This window comes from Enoplosus armatus, chromosome 2 (assembly GCF_043641665.1).
Source record: "Enoplosus armatus isolate fEnoArm2 chromosome 2, fEnoArm2.hap1, whole genome shotgun sequence".
NCBI lineage: Eukaryota > Metazoa > Chordata > Actinopteri > Centrarchiformes > Enoplosidae > Enoplosus > Enoplosus armatus.
This window is the reverse complement of record NC_092181.1, coordinates 28,361,865-28,379,556: the sequence shown is the minus strand read 5'-3', so window position 1 is coordinate 28,379,556 and position 17,692 is coordinate 28,361,865. Positions and strand designations below refer to the sequence as shown.

The window sequence follows — 17,692 nt, the reverse complement described above, 5'->3', positions numbered from 1 at the left end:
ACTGGGGGGGTGAGCGGCCCTCTACTTCGTGGCCGTGCTTTGTTTTCTTTCTCCTTCTTCTTCTTGGTGGGCGTGCTGTCACTGCTGTGCCCTGAGCAGATGACCATCCCTGAGGCTTATTACGTAATACGTCTCACGGAAGTAAGACACAACAAGTGAAGGGAGCGTTCAGAGCAGTCTGACGACTGAGCTTTCGGCTCACAGGGATTACTTTTACCTACGTTTTCCTCATTATTTGGCAACTTTGGTAACGTTTAATAGGAATATCCAACATTGTAACACGATGTATATGACAGAAAATAAGGAAAAGCATAAGAGGTCCTGTTTAAAGGGTCCCTTTCACCTCTCGTCTCCCCTTCAACTCTCCCAGTTTGAAAACCCCTAATTTAAAACAAGAGGACAAACTGAGCTGACAAACTTCAGTCAGAGCAGAGGATGATGGGAAGGACTGGGCAGCTCCCATCAGGCCGTGGGACTCCAACAACAACCCCCACAGCCAGCACTGAGTTGGCCTGGTTAAAGGAGCATTCCAGTGGTTTCATCTCTAATCGATTAACTTCTGTCAATGTTTATCACCAGTTCAATGATTTCACAGTCTGCTGTTACACTGGAGACATGCATACAACGGGAGGAGGTCCAGATTAAGATGCATATAGTTTGAAAAATCTATTTAAGAATAATCTATACAACTTGTGATCTTCAGGTAAAAATAACACCTGTCAGACTTTATTAATGATTAACTGAACAAGTAATCTGGTGAAAGACGACACTATTGAACTTTTTATCACAATGAAATGTTTCATTTCACTTTTACTGACCTTTGTTTTTAAAGAAAGGCCAGGAGAAATAAATGTCACCACTTTATTTTGAAATGAACAGTTTCCTCCTCGTCTGTGTCAGCTCACCTGTTCAGTGATTGGCTGTTTGTTCGTGCTTTAAGTGAAACCATCAACACTTCTCTTGTTGCTGTTGATGAAGCGTCGGTCGTGGGTTGGTTTTATCGCACAAGCCAGACTTCAATACACAGCTGCATCATGAAAAGTCCTGCTGCTGTTCACACGGTAACCACGGAAACAGACAACAACCATCTGGATTACTCTGATGAGTATGAGAACAGATCTGATGAAGTTATGACGAGCGCCTGACACCACTGTGAAGAGTGTGTGTTTTGAGTAAACGGTTCATGTCTGAATAATATAGCGCCCTCTAGTGGAGGAGTGTTTTCTGTATAAATACGTGAGAAATGAATTTAAAAGAGTGAACGTGTCCTTTAACTCGTCAGATGAAATGTTTCTGCTTGCTTTCTGTTTCGGAGCTGCTGAAGTGGGTCAGACAGAGACCTGCAGGTGAGCCTGCAGCAACATCTGGAGCATCTGTCTGAAAGGAATCTCTCTGTAAACTGAACTAAAGGAGGACCATCCTCACAGCTTCATCGGCCGTTACCATGGAAACACGCTCACCTGCTCATCAATCAGCCACAATGACGCATTTACACCTGAGTCCATGTTAGTCCAGAGTCTCAACTGCAGTACAGACTGCGTACATTTACTGCGTACACATTTACACTGCGGCCGTACTTTCTACCTTTTATGAGCTGGGAGCAGAATCAGCTGTTCATCAGAACAGGGTTTCTACACAAACCATCATATTTATACATACATACCTACATACATACATACAGTGTGTGTATATATAGCCTCCTCACCTGATGATGTCATCATTGTGTCCCAGGTAGAACTTCTGGGTGTGTTCTCGGGTGTTGTAGACCACGCCCACCCCGGCCACAAAGTACACCACCTCTTTTCCTGCGGTGTAGTACAGGTTGTTACGACACTGGTGACCTCTGTACCCGTGGATCCACTCTAGTCTCAGCTGGCAGCGCGGCGCCGTCTTATCCGACATGTCGGGTTAAAACCGGAAACTCGACGTAAAAGATCCACAAAGCAAAACAGAAGAATGTCTTCTTGGTTTAAACCAGGAAGTCTGACAAGTTCTGGGCAGGTTGGTCCTGTGAGACGGTGATGTAGCATCTGCTACCAAATCTCTCTCCTGTACCAACACAAAAACAGTCGTATCCGTGTCCATCCAAGTCTGCTGTTGGTCCTAATGCTGAAGGCAGCTGTAGTCCATCATTGTAGTCTCTTTAATAGTGCAACATGCAACTACACTTCCCATGATTCCAACCTGCAGCCACGCTGCTGCTAACTAAAGTTAGCCAAGTCGCACAAACAAACAGGTTTGTGTCTCAGACTGATGACAGCAGCGAGTTATCGACAAAACAAACTCCTGAAAAATGATGAATGTTGAAGCTGAAGTATAGATGTCTGGACACACACTTGTGCAGGGTGTGTAGAAATCCTTCAGTGTTTAATGTTTCAGGGGCCTCCTGTTGATGGTCCCCTTAACTCTGCAGGTTTCGCATTTCAGTCAGGGTTGTTGTTCCCCGCCCAAAGCTTTAATTAAATTCAAATATTTTAGCCGCTTACATTCCAAACACACTTTTGTTGTACTTTGTTGTAGTAAAAGTAAGAGCTACTTCTCGAGGAAACGATGGTCGTGAGGGTACGTTGAAGTCATCAGGCTGTAAAACAGGACGACGGCAGGTCGTACACAAATATCACACCGGACAATATTTGTACATTTACAAAACTAAAGGCTATTTTTACATTTTACAACAATAATCCAATTGAATAATTTGTTGTGAGAAGGCTTCAGTGTTTCACTTTATTCACATCTTTTACAGCAATTACTGTTCTCCTGTGTTTTTTTAAATAAACTGATGGAAAGTCACTGAATTTTAGGAATTTTGTGGGATTTTTTTTGAACACGACAAGAAACAAATAATAATTGGTTCTGCAGATGTTCTGAAATGTCCCTGCACATTTCATTACCATAGCTGGTCTTTACACACTCATCTCCTGGTTCTGATGTGGCTGCTTGGAGATGCTTTAAACTCAGCTAACAGACGGAACCTACAGGAACATTTTTAATAACAAAGGTTCTGTGGAAACATTCTGGGAACGTTTTCCCAACTAATGACTCAAACCGGAACATTCCCAGAATTTAGTTTGAAGGTGACATTACAGGAAGCTTTCAGTTTTTGCTGAGGAGATGAATATATAATCTGTTCAGACCGCATGTTCCGGTATCAGCAGCCTGCTGTCACAATATTAAAATGAGCTTTCAGAGGAGAAACATGAGTCCACGCTGTCGCCATTATCTCCGTCATTGTGAGAGTGTTCCGTTAGAACCGTTGATAATAAAATAACCGTCACCTCCACAAACGGAGCGTCTGAAGGCTGAAATCACAGAAAATCCCTCCGCTGATTCCTGCCGCCGTCTGTTCGCTGTTTCACGTTGAAATCCGGAGATTACAGCGCCGATTTATCACCGTCAGTCAGCATCCAAACCCGGAGAAAACCAACATCCACCCCATCCGACACCGACTGCACCTGCTCCTGCAGGCCGGCCGAGAGATGCTGAAACACGGCAGAAACCCGCGGCAGCTCCCCGGCTCAGAAACAGCCCGGAAAAACCCAGAAGATGATGAAGGAAAGTCGGGATATTAACGGGAATCCCAGGGATCACTGACAGCGTCAAGGCGGGAAGAATAAACACCACTTCCTGTTATGACTTTCAAAACAAAGTATTTACCTCGTTCTTACCTGCTTTTAGTATCAGAATCAAAAGTAATGTCTCTTTTACTACCTTTACTTTTGAATAGTAGTTTTAATCTGTAGAGGAAGGTGTTTATCTGTCTTTTTAAGACAGTTAGATTCAAATCTACATGTGACAGTAAAAACCAGTTAGTGATTTGTCTGATAGTTTGGGTGGATATTACAATGATGTCTAAAGTATTATAGTTTAAAATCATATGTGTATTTTGATCAAATTGATCCGACTTTGATTCATTTCTTCATAAATGACGACCTGCTCGCTTTTATTTTGAAGCCCAACGCCCCGCGTGCCGGTCTTTTCGCGCTAACCTCCGCGAGCTTCCCGCCTCTGTCAGAGCGTCAGGTCAGGTGCGGTGTTAGCGCCGCAGCGGAGGTCCGCTCGGAGCGCAGCGGCTTCATGAATCACAGACTCAGCTCGTCACTCTGCGCACAGGAGCCCCGGTGCATGATGGGAGGTGGAGTATTTTAATTATGCCACATCTGGAGTCCCACCTGCTGCAGATTAGCTGACCGACCGGCTGACTTCAGATCAGATCTGAACCAGGAACCAGCAAACTGCTGCAGAGATCCTCTCTGACGAGCAGATGCAACACTCTGATTGAAAACCCTGAAACTCAGCAGGTTGTCCTCTGACATCACGTTACTGCAATATTATCATCATCATCATTTATACAAGCTAATCTTGACCCGGCTAATGTTAGCATAAAGTTGGATCACACTCTTTGCTACAATGCTACGTCAACGCACGAGTCCCCGAGGCCACGGCCAACGTTTCGGGGCTTCCGGTGTAGCCAGCGGATATCCGGGCCAACACTTCCTCTTCCGTGCGCCGGACATTGTTTACAGTTCAACCCCGGGGCCCAGCGGCTGTCTGATAGCAGACTGTTTACCTGCATGCAACAAAGGCTCAAACGTGATTGGTCATTACCTCTCAGACTATAAACGGAAACCAGAACCCATCCGAGACCAAAATCTTGTCCCTTGCCTGCAGACACGGACATGCAGAATCTGTTTACAGAGATGAACTCACTTTCTCAGATATTTATTTCCTCATGGCTGTTTTACTTTCATAGGAATCAATGAGGCACCATCTTTGAACACTGTCCTGTTTTCTTAATACATGAATATTAAGTCAATATTAATACGCGACTTGTGGCTGAATCCAAGTTGGACGGGTTCTGTAGTGTCGGCTGCTGTTTATCAGCTGATCCAACATCAGATCTACCACCTCTCCATTTAAAAACAGGTTTCCGTCCAACAAGAGGACGCCGGCATGGATGAATGCAGCCTGATGTGAGTCTGAGTCAGAGGTCTGGACCAGGTTCAAAAGATGAGGCGACATGAAAAACTACTCCTTTTGTTATTTTCTTTAGACACGGCACTAATCATCTTCCATACATTGGAATCATAAGTAGAGTCAGAAAGAAAAAGTTATCTGTCAAATGTGAATATTTGCTGATTTTCTTTTTGTCTTCTATGATTTTAAAGTAAATATCTTCAAGTTTCGTATGAATATTTCAGCTTGACCTTTGGGAAGTTCATGTTGTGAGATGTGAAATAATCAAAATGAATTAAGAATGGAAATAAATAGTTTCAATAAAAGGTTCAGACTTCTGTAAAAGGACAACAGACAAAGTGTAAAGTTTAAAAGCTTTAATGACATCGCACATATTTGACAGAGAGAGAGAGAGAGAGCTCTAAAGTCTACAGGTGCAGTTTCATACATGAGAAAAGCCTTTATGTTCTAACTTCTGTTTAAATATTCGGCCTCAAACAGCTTCTTCTTCATTCCTATAGATGTAGTTCTGATTGTGCAGTAAAATGGCGTTAACTTCCATACATGTTCAGTACAATAGATATACAGCGACGGAGAGCAACACGAGTATCAAAGAGCAGAAAAACTGAACGCAGCGCGAAGAGCCGACGACAAGCAAGCAACCTTCATTTCTCCACAGCTGTAGCTCACCTGCTGACTGCAGTTACCATTTAACATTGACGCTTTAAAGTGTTTATTATACATATTGATCTTCTTTATCTGAAACTTATATTAGAACCAAAGAAACACAAAGAAAAAGATAAAAAATGAAGAGATTTTTAGTTTCAGGTGAGTGTTTCAGGCGACGCTCTGAGCCTGATGAAGCATGCAGGTGGACATTTCTACATCATACACCTCCTCGAAGGCGATTGGCTGCTTTTAAGACAAAAACAAAATGGTGGCAGAGTGGCAGAAAAAGAATAATCAAACAAAATGCACTATTGGTCCAATTTCTCAACGGCAGAGGAAGAATGTAGGTTGTCTCTTAAGACACCCTCACAAAATTGAGGAAATAACTCAGACCTGTTTCAAAAAGACTCAAAAGTAGAAAAATTTAAGACAAAAATCAAAGAAAAGGAAGTGTGTGGTCCCTGCTGACATCACCAAGATAGTGGGAGGGAAGACGACGGCTTCAGTTCAGATGTTGTGACATAACAGCAGTTCATCGATGACGAACCATCAAACCAACCAATCGATGAACGAGAACAGTTTCGGTCCAGACGTGATTCATCAGCTGTCTGTTGTTGATCAGCAGCAGCGGCGGCTTCGCTGTTACATCACAACATTTCAACCAAACCGCCCCCTCACTCTTTCGTCCGCTGGTTTGTCGACGATGAACCGCTGTTGCATCACAATGTCTGAACCAATCGGCGCTCTCGCTCTCAGGCACAATGTCTACGTTCGTCCCGAGTGTCGCCTCGCTGCCCGACCGGCCAACCACGACAAGAAAATCAAACCACAAATATAAAAAACAAGAAAGAGAAAAACAAAACTGCATTGAGAATAAACACAAAAACAACCCAACGTCCCACTTTGGTGAAACTTTTACAGTTTGCTGCTCCTCGCTTGAGCTTTGTCAGACGTCAACCTCCGTCATTGGCTGTTCAGTAGTGATGTCATTGCCAGGTTTGTTTGTTTCCTGTTTAAAAGAATCACTCATTTTGAATGCAAATCCTCTAAAAGCATGTACGGAGTGCTCACAGAAGTCTGTGATATTTCAAACCAGATTCAGTCCGTCTCAATTTGTGGATCAATGGATTTTGTCGGATGTAAATGATGTCCTGTGACAGACATCAAAGAGTGGAAATAATTGAACATTTTTAGCCTGAAGACTGGTGTGAAGGAACAAGAAACGTCGGAAGGTTAATGGCTGGTAAAGTTAGCATTCTGAAAACTGAGTTAAACTTCACGAAGGTCTCATCGGAGCGAGGTGGGCGATGCCTTCACCTGTTCGGAGAGGTTTGGTAATAATGCTGCGTTCATGTCTGTGTCAGTTTCAGAGACGTTTCAGCAGCTTCATATCTCTGGAAAAGACCTTCATGAAGCTAAAAGCAGCTAAAATCCGGACTCACGCTCTGAAGCAGATTCCAGTTCTTTCACTTTCCAGCTGAAGGCAGCTAATGAGAAATGATGCATTTTTAAAGAAGCTAAATATGATATTTCCTACATCAGAGCGAGTGTCGGGAGTTTCACCAAAGCGCCTCGTTGTTTTACTTTCTACTGTTTCTTCTTGCTGAACAGACTGAAGCGCTTCTCCTTGTCCTTTTCTTTGTCCTTCTCTCTCTTGCCGGGACTCGACTCGGTGGTGAGCGTGACGGCGGCCGGCAGCGTCTGAGCACGCCCAGATGCCGGCGTGCCGGGGTTGCTGCCCTGCACGTCGGAGTGGTCGGCGCTGGCGTTCAGGATGGCCTGGATCCAGGTGCTCATCTCCTCCTGCAGGGGGGCGACACAGAGAGCTGACAGGTTGGATAACAGGTCCAAGTAACAACAGCCAGGAGTTCAGATCTTTTATTTTTCAGGTGTACATATGAAATCTACAAGGTAGATGCTGGAAATCTTACCTGCCACACAACAAACACTTGAATTATCTGAATTTCACTGAAAGAAGATGAATGAAACTTACTTCATCTTTGGCTTGAAACAGATACTCGTTTCCATCAGTGACTCTGAAACAAGAGAGGAAGACCAAGCTGAAGTCGGGACTGAACTGTTGGATCAGTGACAGTGTTCAGACACACACATGCACATATGTGTTACCATGGTTACCAAATGATCTTGCTTAAATAAATACACATAACTAACAAATAACAGTTGACAGTAGTTCACATATCTCCAAACCGGACCGTAACCGAATCCACTTGGAAGTGGATGGAGACCCTCCTGTTCAGGCGGTCTCAGACTAAACAGGTTAGTGTGAAAGCAGCCTGAAGGTCCAACCAGGTCTATTGAGCCACAAAGTAAAACTACAGTTTATTTAATGTTCAATGATGTGTGTATATATATACAGTGCTTAATAAATGTATTAGCCCACCACCCAGTGTAAGGTGTTTGCCACCGCTGCCCTAAATGAACAGTATTGCTGATGTCTCTGTAATGGTTAATCCACCAGTATGTGCAAGCCAAGCTCTTTAATCAAAATGATATCTTTAATGCTAAAATATAATTATTGTTGTTATCCATGAATTCTCAAATTTACCGTTTTACAAAAAAGCAGAAAAGAATAGTAAAGCACGTTATTATTTTTTGATTGAGATGCCAAATTACAGTTATTTACATGCATTCCTGAAGAGAAACTTTTGTTTTGTGGTTACAAGAATGCAAACTGTTATCAAAGGAGGTCATACAGAATATTAAGATGTTTGGTTAATATATGTGAATAAGGACTATTTAGTTGTTCCAGTTTGTTATTTGCCTAATAAATAACAATACAATTTTTAGTTTGAAACAAGTTTTTGACAGATTTCTAAAATGTTTGTGTTTTCTCATTTTTATGACAGGTGGTCTAATAAATTTGTTAAGCACTGTATGTATATATTGTTCTCAGGTGTGTGCTGATTACCTGAGAGAGCTGCTGCTTTTTCAAAATATGTTTGAACAAACGATCATTTGTTCAAATCAATTTGGCTTTAATTCAAAAGACAGTTTCGTAGTTTTTCCTAAAATTCGCTGCCGTTCACAAAGACACCTCGTTTGCTTTTCACAGACTGAATAAAAACATGTCGGCCTTATTACCGGAGCTTGAAGACGTGTTTCTTCTTCTTGTAGTCTGAAGCCACGTCACACGTGGCCTCCCTCAGGCTGATGGGTACCTCGTTGTGGTACGGGATTCCCTGAGCCGCCGCCTTGCTGTCTTTATAGAAACCCATCTCTTGGTTGTTGATGACACAGTACACGTTGTGCCACGACCTGCCAATCACAGAGCAGCAGGGTCACGTGATGAACAGCGAACTGAGGAACGAGACCTCTCCTGCAGCAGAGGATCTTTGTTGTTACCTGTTGGAGGCCTTCTTGTTGTGCCCCTCCCACTCATGCTTGCGGTGCAGGAGTCCCTCCAGCTGTGAGGAGGAGGTCGAGTCCTGGTTCTTGGAGGGCAGCGTGGACGACTGGCTGGTTTTACTCTTCCTGCCGGAGGTCGGGGAGGCGCCGGGGCTCGGCTCCTTAGAGCTCCGCTCAGCCACACCGTTCACCAGATCTCCTCCGTCCACTCCGTCCTGAACCGTCGATTATGAGGAGAAAGTGAAAGTAAAAGAAAAAGCATTTTGAGCACAAAGGACTGAAGCCGAGAACAGTTTTATTGTATTTATTTGAAGGTCACGACGGAGTCATTTCATTTTCTTCAGATGAAAAGTTTGAATCACTATCTGACTGACAACATCTGGACTGAAACTGTGCGCGTCGTCTTCTTGTAAACACACAAAGTTTCAGTTGAGGTTTTCTTCTTCCCTGACGCGACATCTCCAGCTGTCCATCAGTGATAAAGGACTATGTCTCCTGCGCGTGTGCACGACAACAAACCCAACAGGGACCCACTGCGAGTGGTCAAAACCTCCACAGGGTTCCTTTAATATTTAGTGACATGGTAAATGATTAATATTACTGACCCGAGGAGAGTCCTGGTCTGAAGGGAGTCCGTTCTGAGTGATGACTCCGCTGAAGAGAGAAACACAGTACGTTACTGTTTATTGTGTCATTCAGTCAGAGCTGCAGTTCCTCTAATGTCCACTAGACGCCGCTGACCAAACTCAGATATCATTTCCGGAGCTTTCACCTCTCCTGTTGAGGCTCCTCCTGCTGAATCACAGCCGGCTCTGGAGACGGCGGCTTCCTCATCCTCTCCTCTTCTTCTTGCAACCTCCTCACCTCCAGCAACTCCAGCTGGAAAACAGACAGACACACGGACAGCTGTGATTGGCTGGAGAGAAATCCCTGAAGACTGCAGAAGACGTTCATCATGTTCATGAGAAAAGAAATCATTTCTAGCTAGCAGTAACTAGCTTACCACACGTTACTTCAGCTAACGTTACCAAGCAACCAACGCCAGATACATGCAGCATAGCTAAGTTACAGCTAGCTGGCTAACCTTAGCTTAGCTCAGGTTACAGTTAGCGAGTTCACCGCCTCGTGAGCGCTCATCACAGCCCCCGGCTCGTGAGGATGCTCTCGCCTGGTTTCTACGACTCTAATTAACGTCAGTGTCTAACGTCGGCTCAGTGAATAGATTTCTATAAACAATGAATTCTCTTGTGAGATCTTTACATCCTCACTGGAGTTGATCAAATGTTAAAATCAGCTTCTTAACTTTGGTTCCCTGTAAATGAGAAAACTGTTCTGTTGCATAAACAAGAGCACGTGGTGTTTTGTCCCCCCTTGCTCACCGTAGTCAGCCGTTCCAGGGCAGAGAAGCGCTCCTCCCAGGTGGCGGCGGACTTCTCGAAGGCCTCGTGGCGTTTTATGAGCTTCTCCACCTCGTCCACGCTCTGACCCATCTCCCTGCTGGACAGGTAGGGCTCCTGACCCAGCAGCCAGGCCTCGGCCACCCCCGCATCCCGGGAGAACTGGTGCACCTCCAGGACTGGGGGGGGGGGAATCATGTCACCACTCTGCTACAAACACTTTCTGTTACTAACAACAATACTGTTTATATTCTACTTCCTGTACAGGTGTGTCAAAATAAATGCTCTCTCCTGAAGGCTTTTAATGTGTTTAGAGCTGAAACACTATAAATGCTATTAACTATTAAAATATGAAGCAATATAATCAATTCACATTTTCTTTTGTTCAGTCCAAACGGACTCAACTGAGACCAACAAAGTGTTCAACCTGCTGAGAGTTTCTATAAACCTCCAGCAGTGTGGAGTCTCCGTCCTGATGAGTCGGCTGAAGCACCTGCAGCGTTTCCTGATTGGTCGGAGCCGGCGGTTTGACAGGCGGCTGAGAAGAAGCTCAGTCAGCTTCGTTAAAGGACAGCGAGAGCCTGAGGAGTCTTCATCAGTGCTGACTCATCACTGCAGCGTCCAATCATCTTTCAGCCTGCAGGCAGCAGCTCTGATCGCACTGCTGTGACCTCTGACCTCTGACCCTGTCTGAGGCTTGTGTTAACGCTTCGTGTGAATCTTACCGAGTCGTAGCCACTCCCATCGATCCTCCCACTTGTCAATCATCTCTTTCCTCTTGTCCGTCAGCTGCAGTAACTTCTCTTTAATCTGAACACAAACACAACAATTAGCTTCCAAACCACTGATCATCATTTTCTCTGGAAGAAGGAAACGTGTCATTCAACAGTTTCCAGGGTGAACGACATGTTTCCTGGTGGGTGTGTCAGAGGTGTTACCCAATCAGCAGCGACGTATTCCAAAAGAACGCAGAGAATGGCCTCCTGAGCTGTTTCTGTTTAAATAAACGTTTAGTCGGGGCTGAACGCAGCCTCCTCAGAACTTTAACCTGCTTTGTAAGCAAGACTCAGTGTTTTCTGAACCATGAAGGACAAACGCAGCTGATTACAGATCAGATTAACCCTCGAGTTTTAGTCACTGATAGTTGACTGTTGAAAATAAAACCTAATAATTGTTGGATTGGATCGAAAGCACACACACACACAAGCGATGTATTCCTCTTGATCAGTGGAGTTTTAACCCTCCTCACCTCCTCTGAAGCGTAGTGTTTTCTGGCCAGCAGGGCTTTCCCCAGCTCGATGCAGGCGGTGAAGCTGTCGTTGCGGGCGTCGATCTCCGCCTTGATGCCCTGATGGTTGTTCATCAGCAGCTCCACTGACGACACGTCTCTGAACACACAAGCAAACACGCACGTTTATCACAGCTGTGATCAGGTGAAATGTTCAGTCCAGCAGACGGCAGCCGACTCTGTCTACCTGGGGTTCTCCTGGGCCTCGATGAGCCGGATCACGTCGTCCATCCACAGCATCAGGTCTCGGACCATGCTGAAAAACCTGAACTTGTCTCCGGTGTCCAGGAGGCGGACCCTGCGTCCGTCGCAGGCCTCCAGCAGACTCCTCCAGGCCTCCAGCACCTCACTCTCCCTCCGCTGGATGTCGTCGGCTTTATCTCCGGCGTACGCCGACTGGAGGCGCACCGCGTCGTCCTGCAGCTGCCTCACCTGCCACACAAAGGTCAAAGGTCGAACCACGTGTGACCAAATGATCTGATGCCAGTGTTCTGCTCTCCACTGATTTAAACTCAGAAATGTGTATATTGTTTGTATGAGGTATCATGAGGTCAGCTGAGACTCTCTGGATTTCCGCGTTTTGAATTCTACTCTTTCAAGTTGATTTGTTGACTTGAATCTTTAGATCTGAAAATGACTCGTTGGATCTGAGAAACTTAAATCCTGTTTGTTTATTGGACACTTGAATCCTCTGAATCTGTGAGACAAACGTTATATATCAGTGCTATAAACAAAAAGTTTCATTCAGTAAATTTCAGTTGCTTATAAGATTCGAATCCTGACTGGCTTCCGTCACGTCTCGAACAAATGTAGATGTTTCATCTAAAAAGATCTATTAAAATCGTGAATTGTCCCCAAGCTTGAAAGAAAAGTGAGAGTTCTTGTATGGTTTCCAATTGGTTCATAAAAGCTGAACTTAAAACACAAATGTCCTCTCTACAAGCGAATCAAGGCAATGATTTTATTCCAAATGTTCATGGTCATGAATGCTGGTATGACCAGGACTGAACCTCAAACTAAATGTCCCCATAAACCCGATGTGTCCCCATAAAGCAGGTTAGGCGCTGACCTGTGTTCCGAGGGCCTGGATGTCGTGTTCGAAGGTGGTGTGCATCCTCTGCAGCGTCTCCACCGTGTTCTGGTCGCGGCCGACCTCCTCTGGCAGCTTCTTCTGTTTGTCCAGGATGCGTCCCAGGATCTCCTTAGCGTCGTGGTAGAACTTGTGGAGCTCGAAAGAGGCGGCGAGGATCTGCGTCCTGGTGTCGATGAGCTCCAGCAGGTCAGCCCAGGCCTCGTTCAGCCCATCCTTCCACTCCGCCACAGTCGCCGCGTCGCCGTGACCGGTGTTGATCAGCTCGTCCGCCAGGCGGTTGACGCCGTCCACACGCTCCTGACCGATGTTCCCGGTGTCCCGAGCGAACTCCCGGAAACGTTCCTGCAACATCTGAGCACGGAGCACACAGGTCAGAGGTCAGGTAGTAGTATCAAATATAATAATGCAGTCCACTGTAGTAATTGTAGTAATAATGGTAGTAATCACAGCAGTAACAACCAAAGTAGTAGTACTGACTGAGGTGTATTAAGAGTAGTGGGGATCATAATAAAGTAGAATTACTGCTACTGTTATTAGTCATAGTAGTAGTATTCACATTACATAGTACCACATGTAGTGAAAAAGATTTACAGTCCTGTCTAATATTGTATTACTAGTAGTCGTAGTAGTATCAGTAGTACCAGTAGTACCAGTAGTAGTACTCGCAGTAACGTACAGTAACATGTTCGTAGTCCTGTCCCAGCTCATGTGACCCGGCCACCACCTCCCGCTCAGCGATCCACTGCTCGAGGTCGTCCACCTCCCGGTTCAGCTGGAAGAGGCGGAGCCTCTCGTCCAGTTTGCCCCGCCTCTCCTCTGATAGGTCCTTCAGGCCGGCGTACAGCTTATCCACCTGAGACTGACGCATGCTGATACGCTCACTGACACACACACACACACACACACACACACACACACACTCCTGTTACTATGGCAACGACAGACTATACTGAACTGGTTCCGTTTACAGAGTTTGATCCAGGATTGTGTGGGAGGGGGTCAGATGGAGCTGCAGGACTTCCTCTCAGGTACCTCTCAGGGTGTCTGTCGGCCACCAGTCCTCTGCTGGTCTTGGACAGCTGGTGGACGGTCTCGGCGTAGTCCTCCACCGCCTGCTCCACGATCTGGTGCTTCTTCTGCATGGTGACGGCGCTCAGCTCATCCTGATCAAAACATCCTCTGTTACAGCATATTTCCAACATTGTACATATTTATATCCATTTGGAAAAAACTACACGAGACGTTTTGTGTCTCTGGCTCTTCTGTAGGGTGGGGGGCCCCTGTGAAGACCTTAAGTAGACTTTAACTAGGGGCCCCGGTACAAGAAGGGGCCTCAGGATCAGGTAATAATGCAGGTCTGATGCCTGACATCCCCATCACTTCACTTTAAATGTGCTTTAGAGGTTCATACAGCTTTTAATGTGAAAGGACATAAGGAAGTGTTGGTGTTTTGTTGATGTAGTCTTTACAGTACTGAGAGTATGTCTCTGCCCCCCCACCTTGGCCTTCTCCTCTGACATCATGTACAGCTCCTGCTCGCTCATCCAGGCCTCGGCCTCTGCAGCATCAAAGTAGTACTGCTGAGCTTTGTGCGCCTCCTCCAGCCGGCCGTGACGCCGCTCCGCCTCCTCCATCAGCTGCCTCCACAGCTCCTGGAGGTCGGCCAGACGCTGACGGATAACATCTCCGCTGGAGGACTCGCCCTTCAGGAGGCTCTCCGTGCGCTCCAGGATGTCGTCGATTCGAGGCTGATGACCCTGGATCTCCTTCTGCAGAGTCTGAGGAGGAAGAGCTCAAATGAATATGATCATTCCTCCAGTTTCATGAATCGGCAGAGGGAGCGCTGCATCTCACCTCCATGTTCCACAAATAAAATAAATCACATCAAATTTCTATGCAGACGAAAGCATCACACTGACAAAGGGGAGTTCATTTTGTTTGTCTTTGCAGCCCTTCTGAGGGCTGGAGCTCAGTTTGCGCCTGCTCATGTCAATCCAAAGCGCCACCCGTAAGGGATTCACTCACTCAAAAATAAGTGCTCCTCCTCTGAGTCTGAACCATCTGAGGATATATCATATCCACCGTCACGCTCAGGGATCAGACACCGGATACTGTGTGTTCTAGTACCTGAGGTCTAACATCTGATACCCTTTGGTCTGATGTGGTTTGCTTGATGTCTGCGAAGTGATGCACAGCAACATGAGTGATCTTGGGTTGGTATCAGTAAGTATTCAGGCTGAAGTTTGACAACAGAACAGTTCTCTCACCTGGTTCTTCTTGATGAGCAGCTGGACGGTCTGCAGGTTGTTTCCGTGGTCGGTGGACGTGGCCACAGGCATCCTCTCCTGAACCCACAGCTGGAAGACAAAACAGCGAAAACACAGTGAGAAACACTGAGAAGCAGCCGCTGCCACAGTTCTCCTGATGGTGGCGCTGTAGACTGTCACTGCAGCGTCACAGTTAAACACATCTACAGGGAAGCAGAACGCCTCACTTCTAAATTACGTCATCAGAAGAAACACATCATTAGCATAATAAAACACATGAAGCTGTAACCGTGGAAACATCAGAGATACCAAGCTACCACCACCGGCCCAGTGTAGGCAGACCGCTCAGGCTTCAGTGGCCACTGGTCGGCCCCCTGTCGGCCCCCTGTCAGCCCCCTGTCGGCCCCCCTGTCGGCCCCCTGTCGGCGTGCCGCTCAGAAAGTAAAATGAGGATGAGGACATTTATAAAAGTAAAATAAGTGAAAATATATCAGAGCAGAGGTGTGTGTGTCTCAGTGGCTCAGTTTGTTGTCGGAGCAGCTGATAACTAGACTGGTCTAAATTTATCTGAAGAGTTTAAGTTTTATAGATAATAATCTTTATTTTACATGCAGGTTTACAGTGATGGAGTCTGGAATTCATCAGAAATCATTAATGTTAATATCAATGTATCTTCTTATTTGAAACAGGAAAAATACATCAACTCTCCAGCTCAGTTTTAGGCTCAGTTTTAGGCTCAGTTTTACAGTCAGGCTCAGTTTACGTACAATCTCGTCCTCAACATCTCGGTTGAACTGGTGAACTTCTCTGGACGCCACCAGGAAGTTCCTGCGGCGTCGCAGCGGCTCCAGCAGCTCCTGGAACTTCCTCTCCACCAGCTGCCTCCGCCCGTCCACCTCGTCGGTGTCCTTCACCTCCTGACCCAAAGCCTTCACCTGGCTCTGCAACTCTACCACCTCCCGCTGACGCACCTCCACCTGGTTCTCCAGCATCTGTGGGGGGGGACAACAAGTCAGACTCATACTACAGCTACTGATACTGTTGCTTATATTAGTACTGACACTATTACAAGAAACTACTACTGTCAGACTACTGCTGTAATACTGCAACTGGTAATACTACTACAGCTGGAAGTACTACTACTACTCTTTCTGATAATAGTGCTAATACTACAACAAATACTACTACTATTACTAGTAAAGCTACATTTAATGCTACTAGTAATCAGCAGTGAAAGAAGTACTTGGATCCTGTATCCTGTACTGTTAGTACTGTCAGTAAAAGTACTCATTGTGCAGAATGTTAATCATTACATCCTGTATTATTGTAACAATTACCAGTATTTTATGTTGTACTTTTACAGTTTATATAATATTTTAAAATCTGATCATGTTTTTGTGTAAAGTCTGAATCTATAAAGTAACGAGTAACTGCAGCTGTCAGATAAATGTAGTACAGTAGAAGTATAAAGTATCATAAATGGAAATACTCAAGTTAAGTAAGTTCCTCTCCACCGTTAGTACTACAACTTCTTTCACTACTGCACTGATACTGTCATTGTACCTGTTGTTTTTTGAGCATGATGTTGACGGATGTCAGGTCTTTTCCGTAGTCGTCAGACTGGATCTGACCCTCGAGGCCTCCCATCCACTTGTCGAGGTCTGCGCAGCTCTGAGTGAACAGCTCGGCCTTGTTGGCGTCGAACAGACACTGAGCTTTGGTCTGTGTGGTGGACTCTAACTCCTCCCACATCGCGTGGAGCGCCGACAGCTTCTCCTTCACCACCGCCTCCGTCTCCGGCTTCTCCGACACCAGCAGCATGCCGTCCTAAAGTCCCATAAACCAGGAAAAAGTCAGGTCAGGTCAAAGGTCACTTAAAAGTAAAGAGTAACGTTCTCTCCCTGTATGTTCCACCCTCATTCAGACTGAGCCCAGGAGGTGTCACCGAGAAACAAACTCATTTGCACTCTCAACGTGGTCGTTCACTTCCCTCGAAGGTGAGTTACGTCATGTTCAAACTTTAAAAGGGATTTTATGCTTTAAAATGAAGAGAATTCTGTTCCCTAGAGTCATCTATGACTTCTGTAATTGACTTGCATCACAGAGATGATCTACCACTCTGCCCCATCCATGCAGGGTACAGCTGCACATGTGAAGTAAATGCATCTGCAACAGAAGGTCCTGATCTAGTAGTAGCAATGTTCAGACCCTCCATACCTTCTGGATCTTGTCCAGCCACTCCTTGTTGGACTGCAGTTCGGCCATGAAGGCCTGGTGCTTCAGCCACTTGCTGTGCAGGTTCCTGGCCTCGTCGTAGGTCATGTCCTGAGCAGTGAGCATCTTCTCATTGATCCACAGAGACAGCTGGACACACACACAAACACAGAATGTAAAGTCTGGACTGATGGATGACCCCGCCATCTTTACTGGAGCAAAAATTAAACTTTATGCATCACCTCTAAATGAAATCAAGCATTAAGTTACTTTGTTTGGAGCAAAACAAACTGAAATCTGCCTTTAAATTTGAAGTTCTTTATAAAGTGTTTGAGGAGAGACTGACCTCCTGGCAGTCCTGCAGGAACTTCTGCAGGTCTCTGTTGTCCTTCAGTCTCATCAGCAGCTCCACTGCAGCCTCCCTGTTCTTCTTATGCCTGAAACA

The 17,692-nt window shown here is 45.6% G+C and overlaps 2 protein-coding genes across 5 annotated transcripts in view; both read right to left on the bottom strand.

Annotated features, from left to right (window-relative positions):
* The window catches only part of LOC139292469 (echinoderm microtubule-associated protein-like 6), a 38,859-nt gene extending 36,957 nt beyond the window's left edge, over positions 1–1,902 (bottom strand). For all 3 annotated transcript variants that reach the window (XM_070914818.1, XM_070914834.1, XM_070914826.1), the window contains exon 1: positions 1,706–1,902. In XM_070914818.1, coding sequence (XP_070770919.1) covers positions 1,706–1,902 — 197 coding nt within the window. The remainder of the gene's footprint in view (positions 1–1,705) is intronic.
* A 3,413-nt stretch (positions 1,903–5,315) lies between these two features.
* LOC139292453 (spectrin beta chain, non-erythrocytic 1-like) overlaps positions 5,316–17,692 on the bottom strand; it is a 40,048-nt gene continuing 27,671 nt past the window's right edge. Inside the window, exons 18-36 of one of the 2 annotated variants that reach the window (XM_070914807.1) lie at positions 17,594–17,684; positions 17,251–17,397; positions 16,597–16,860; positions 15,801–16,025; positions 15,034–15,123; positions 14,266–14,544; positions 13,799–13,929; positions 13,443–13,647; positions 12,743–13,117; positions 11,861–12,105; positions 11,635–11,773; positions 11,111–11,195; positions 10,368–10,564; positions 9,761–9,867; positions 9,594–9,642; positions 8,986–9,203; positions 8,725–8,898; positions 7,616–7,658; positions 5,316–7,425 (exon numbers count right to left, since the gene is read on the bottom strand). In XM_070914807.1, the coding sequence (XP_070770908.1) occupies positions 7,210–7,425; positions 7,616–7,658; positions 8,725–8,898; positions 8,986–9,203; positions 9,594–9,642; positions 9,761–9,867; positions 10,368–10,564; positions 11,111–11,195; positions 11,635–11,773; positions 11,861–12,105; positions 12,743–13,117; positions 13,443–13,647; positions 13,799–13,929; positions 14,266–14,544; positions 15,034–15,123; positions 15,801–16,025; positions 16,597–16,860; positions 17,251–17,397; positions 17,594–17,684 (3,280 nt within the window). In that variant the 3' untranslated portion in view covers positions 5,316–7,209. The remainder of the gene's footprint in view (positions 7,426–7,615; positions 7,659–8,724; positions 8,899–8,985; positions 9,204–9,593; positions 9,643–9,760; positions 9,868–10,367; positions 10,565–11,110; positions 11,196–11,634; positions 11,774–11,860; positions 12,106–12,742; positions 13,118–13,442; positions 13,648–13,798; positions 13,930–14,265; positions 14,545–15,033; positions 15,124–15,800; positions 16,026–16,596; positions 16,861–17,250; positions 17,398–17,593; positions 17,685–17,692) is intronic. The other variant, XM_070914799.1, reaches the window with a different exon arrangement.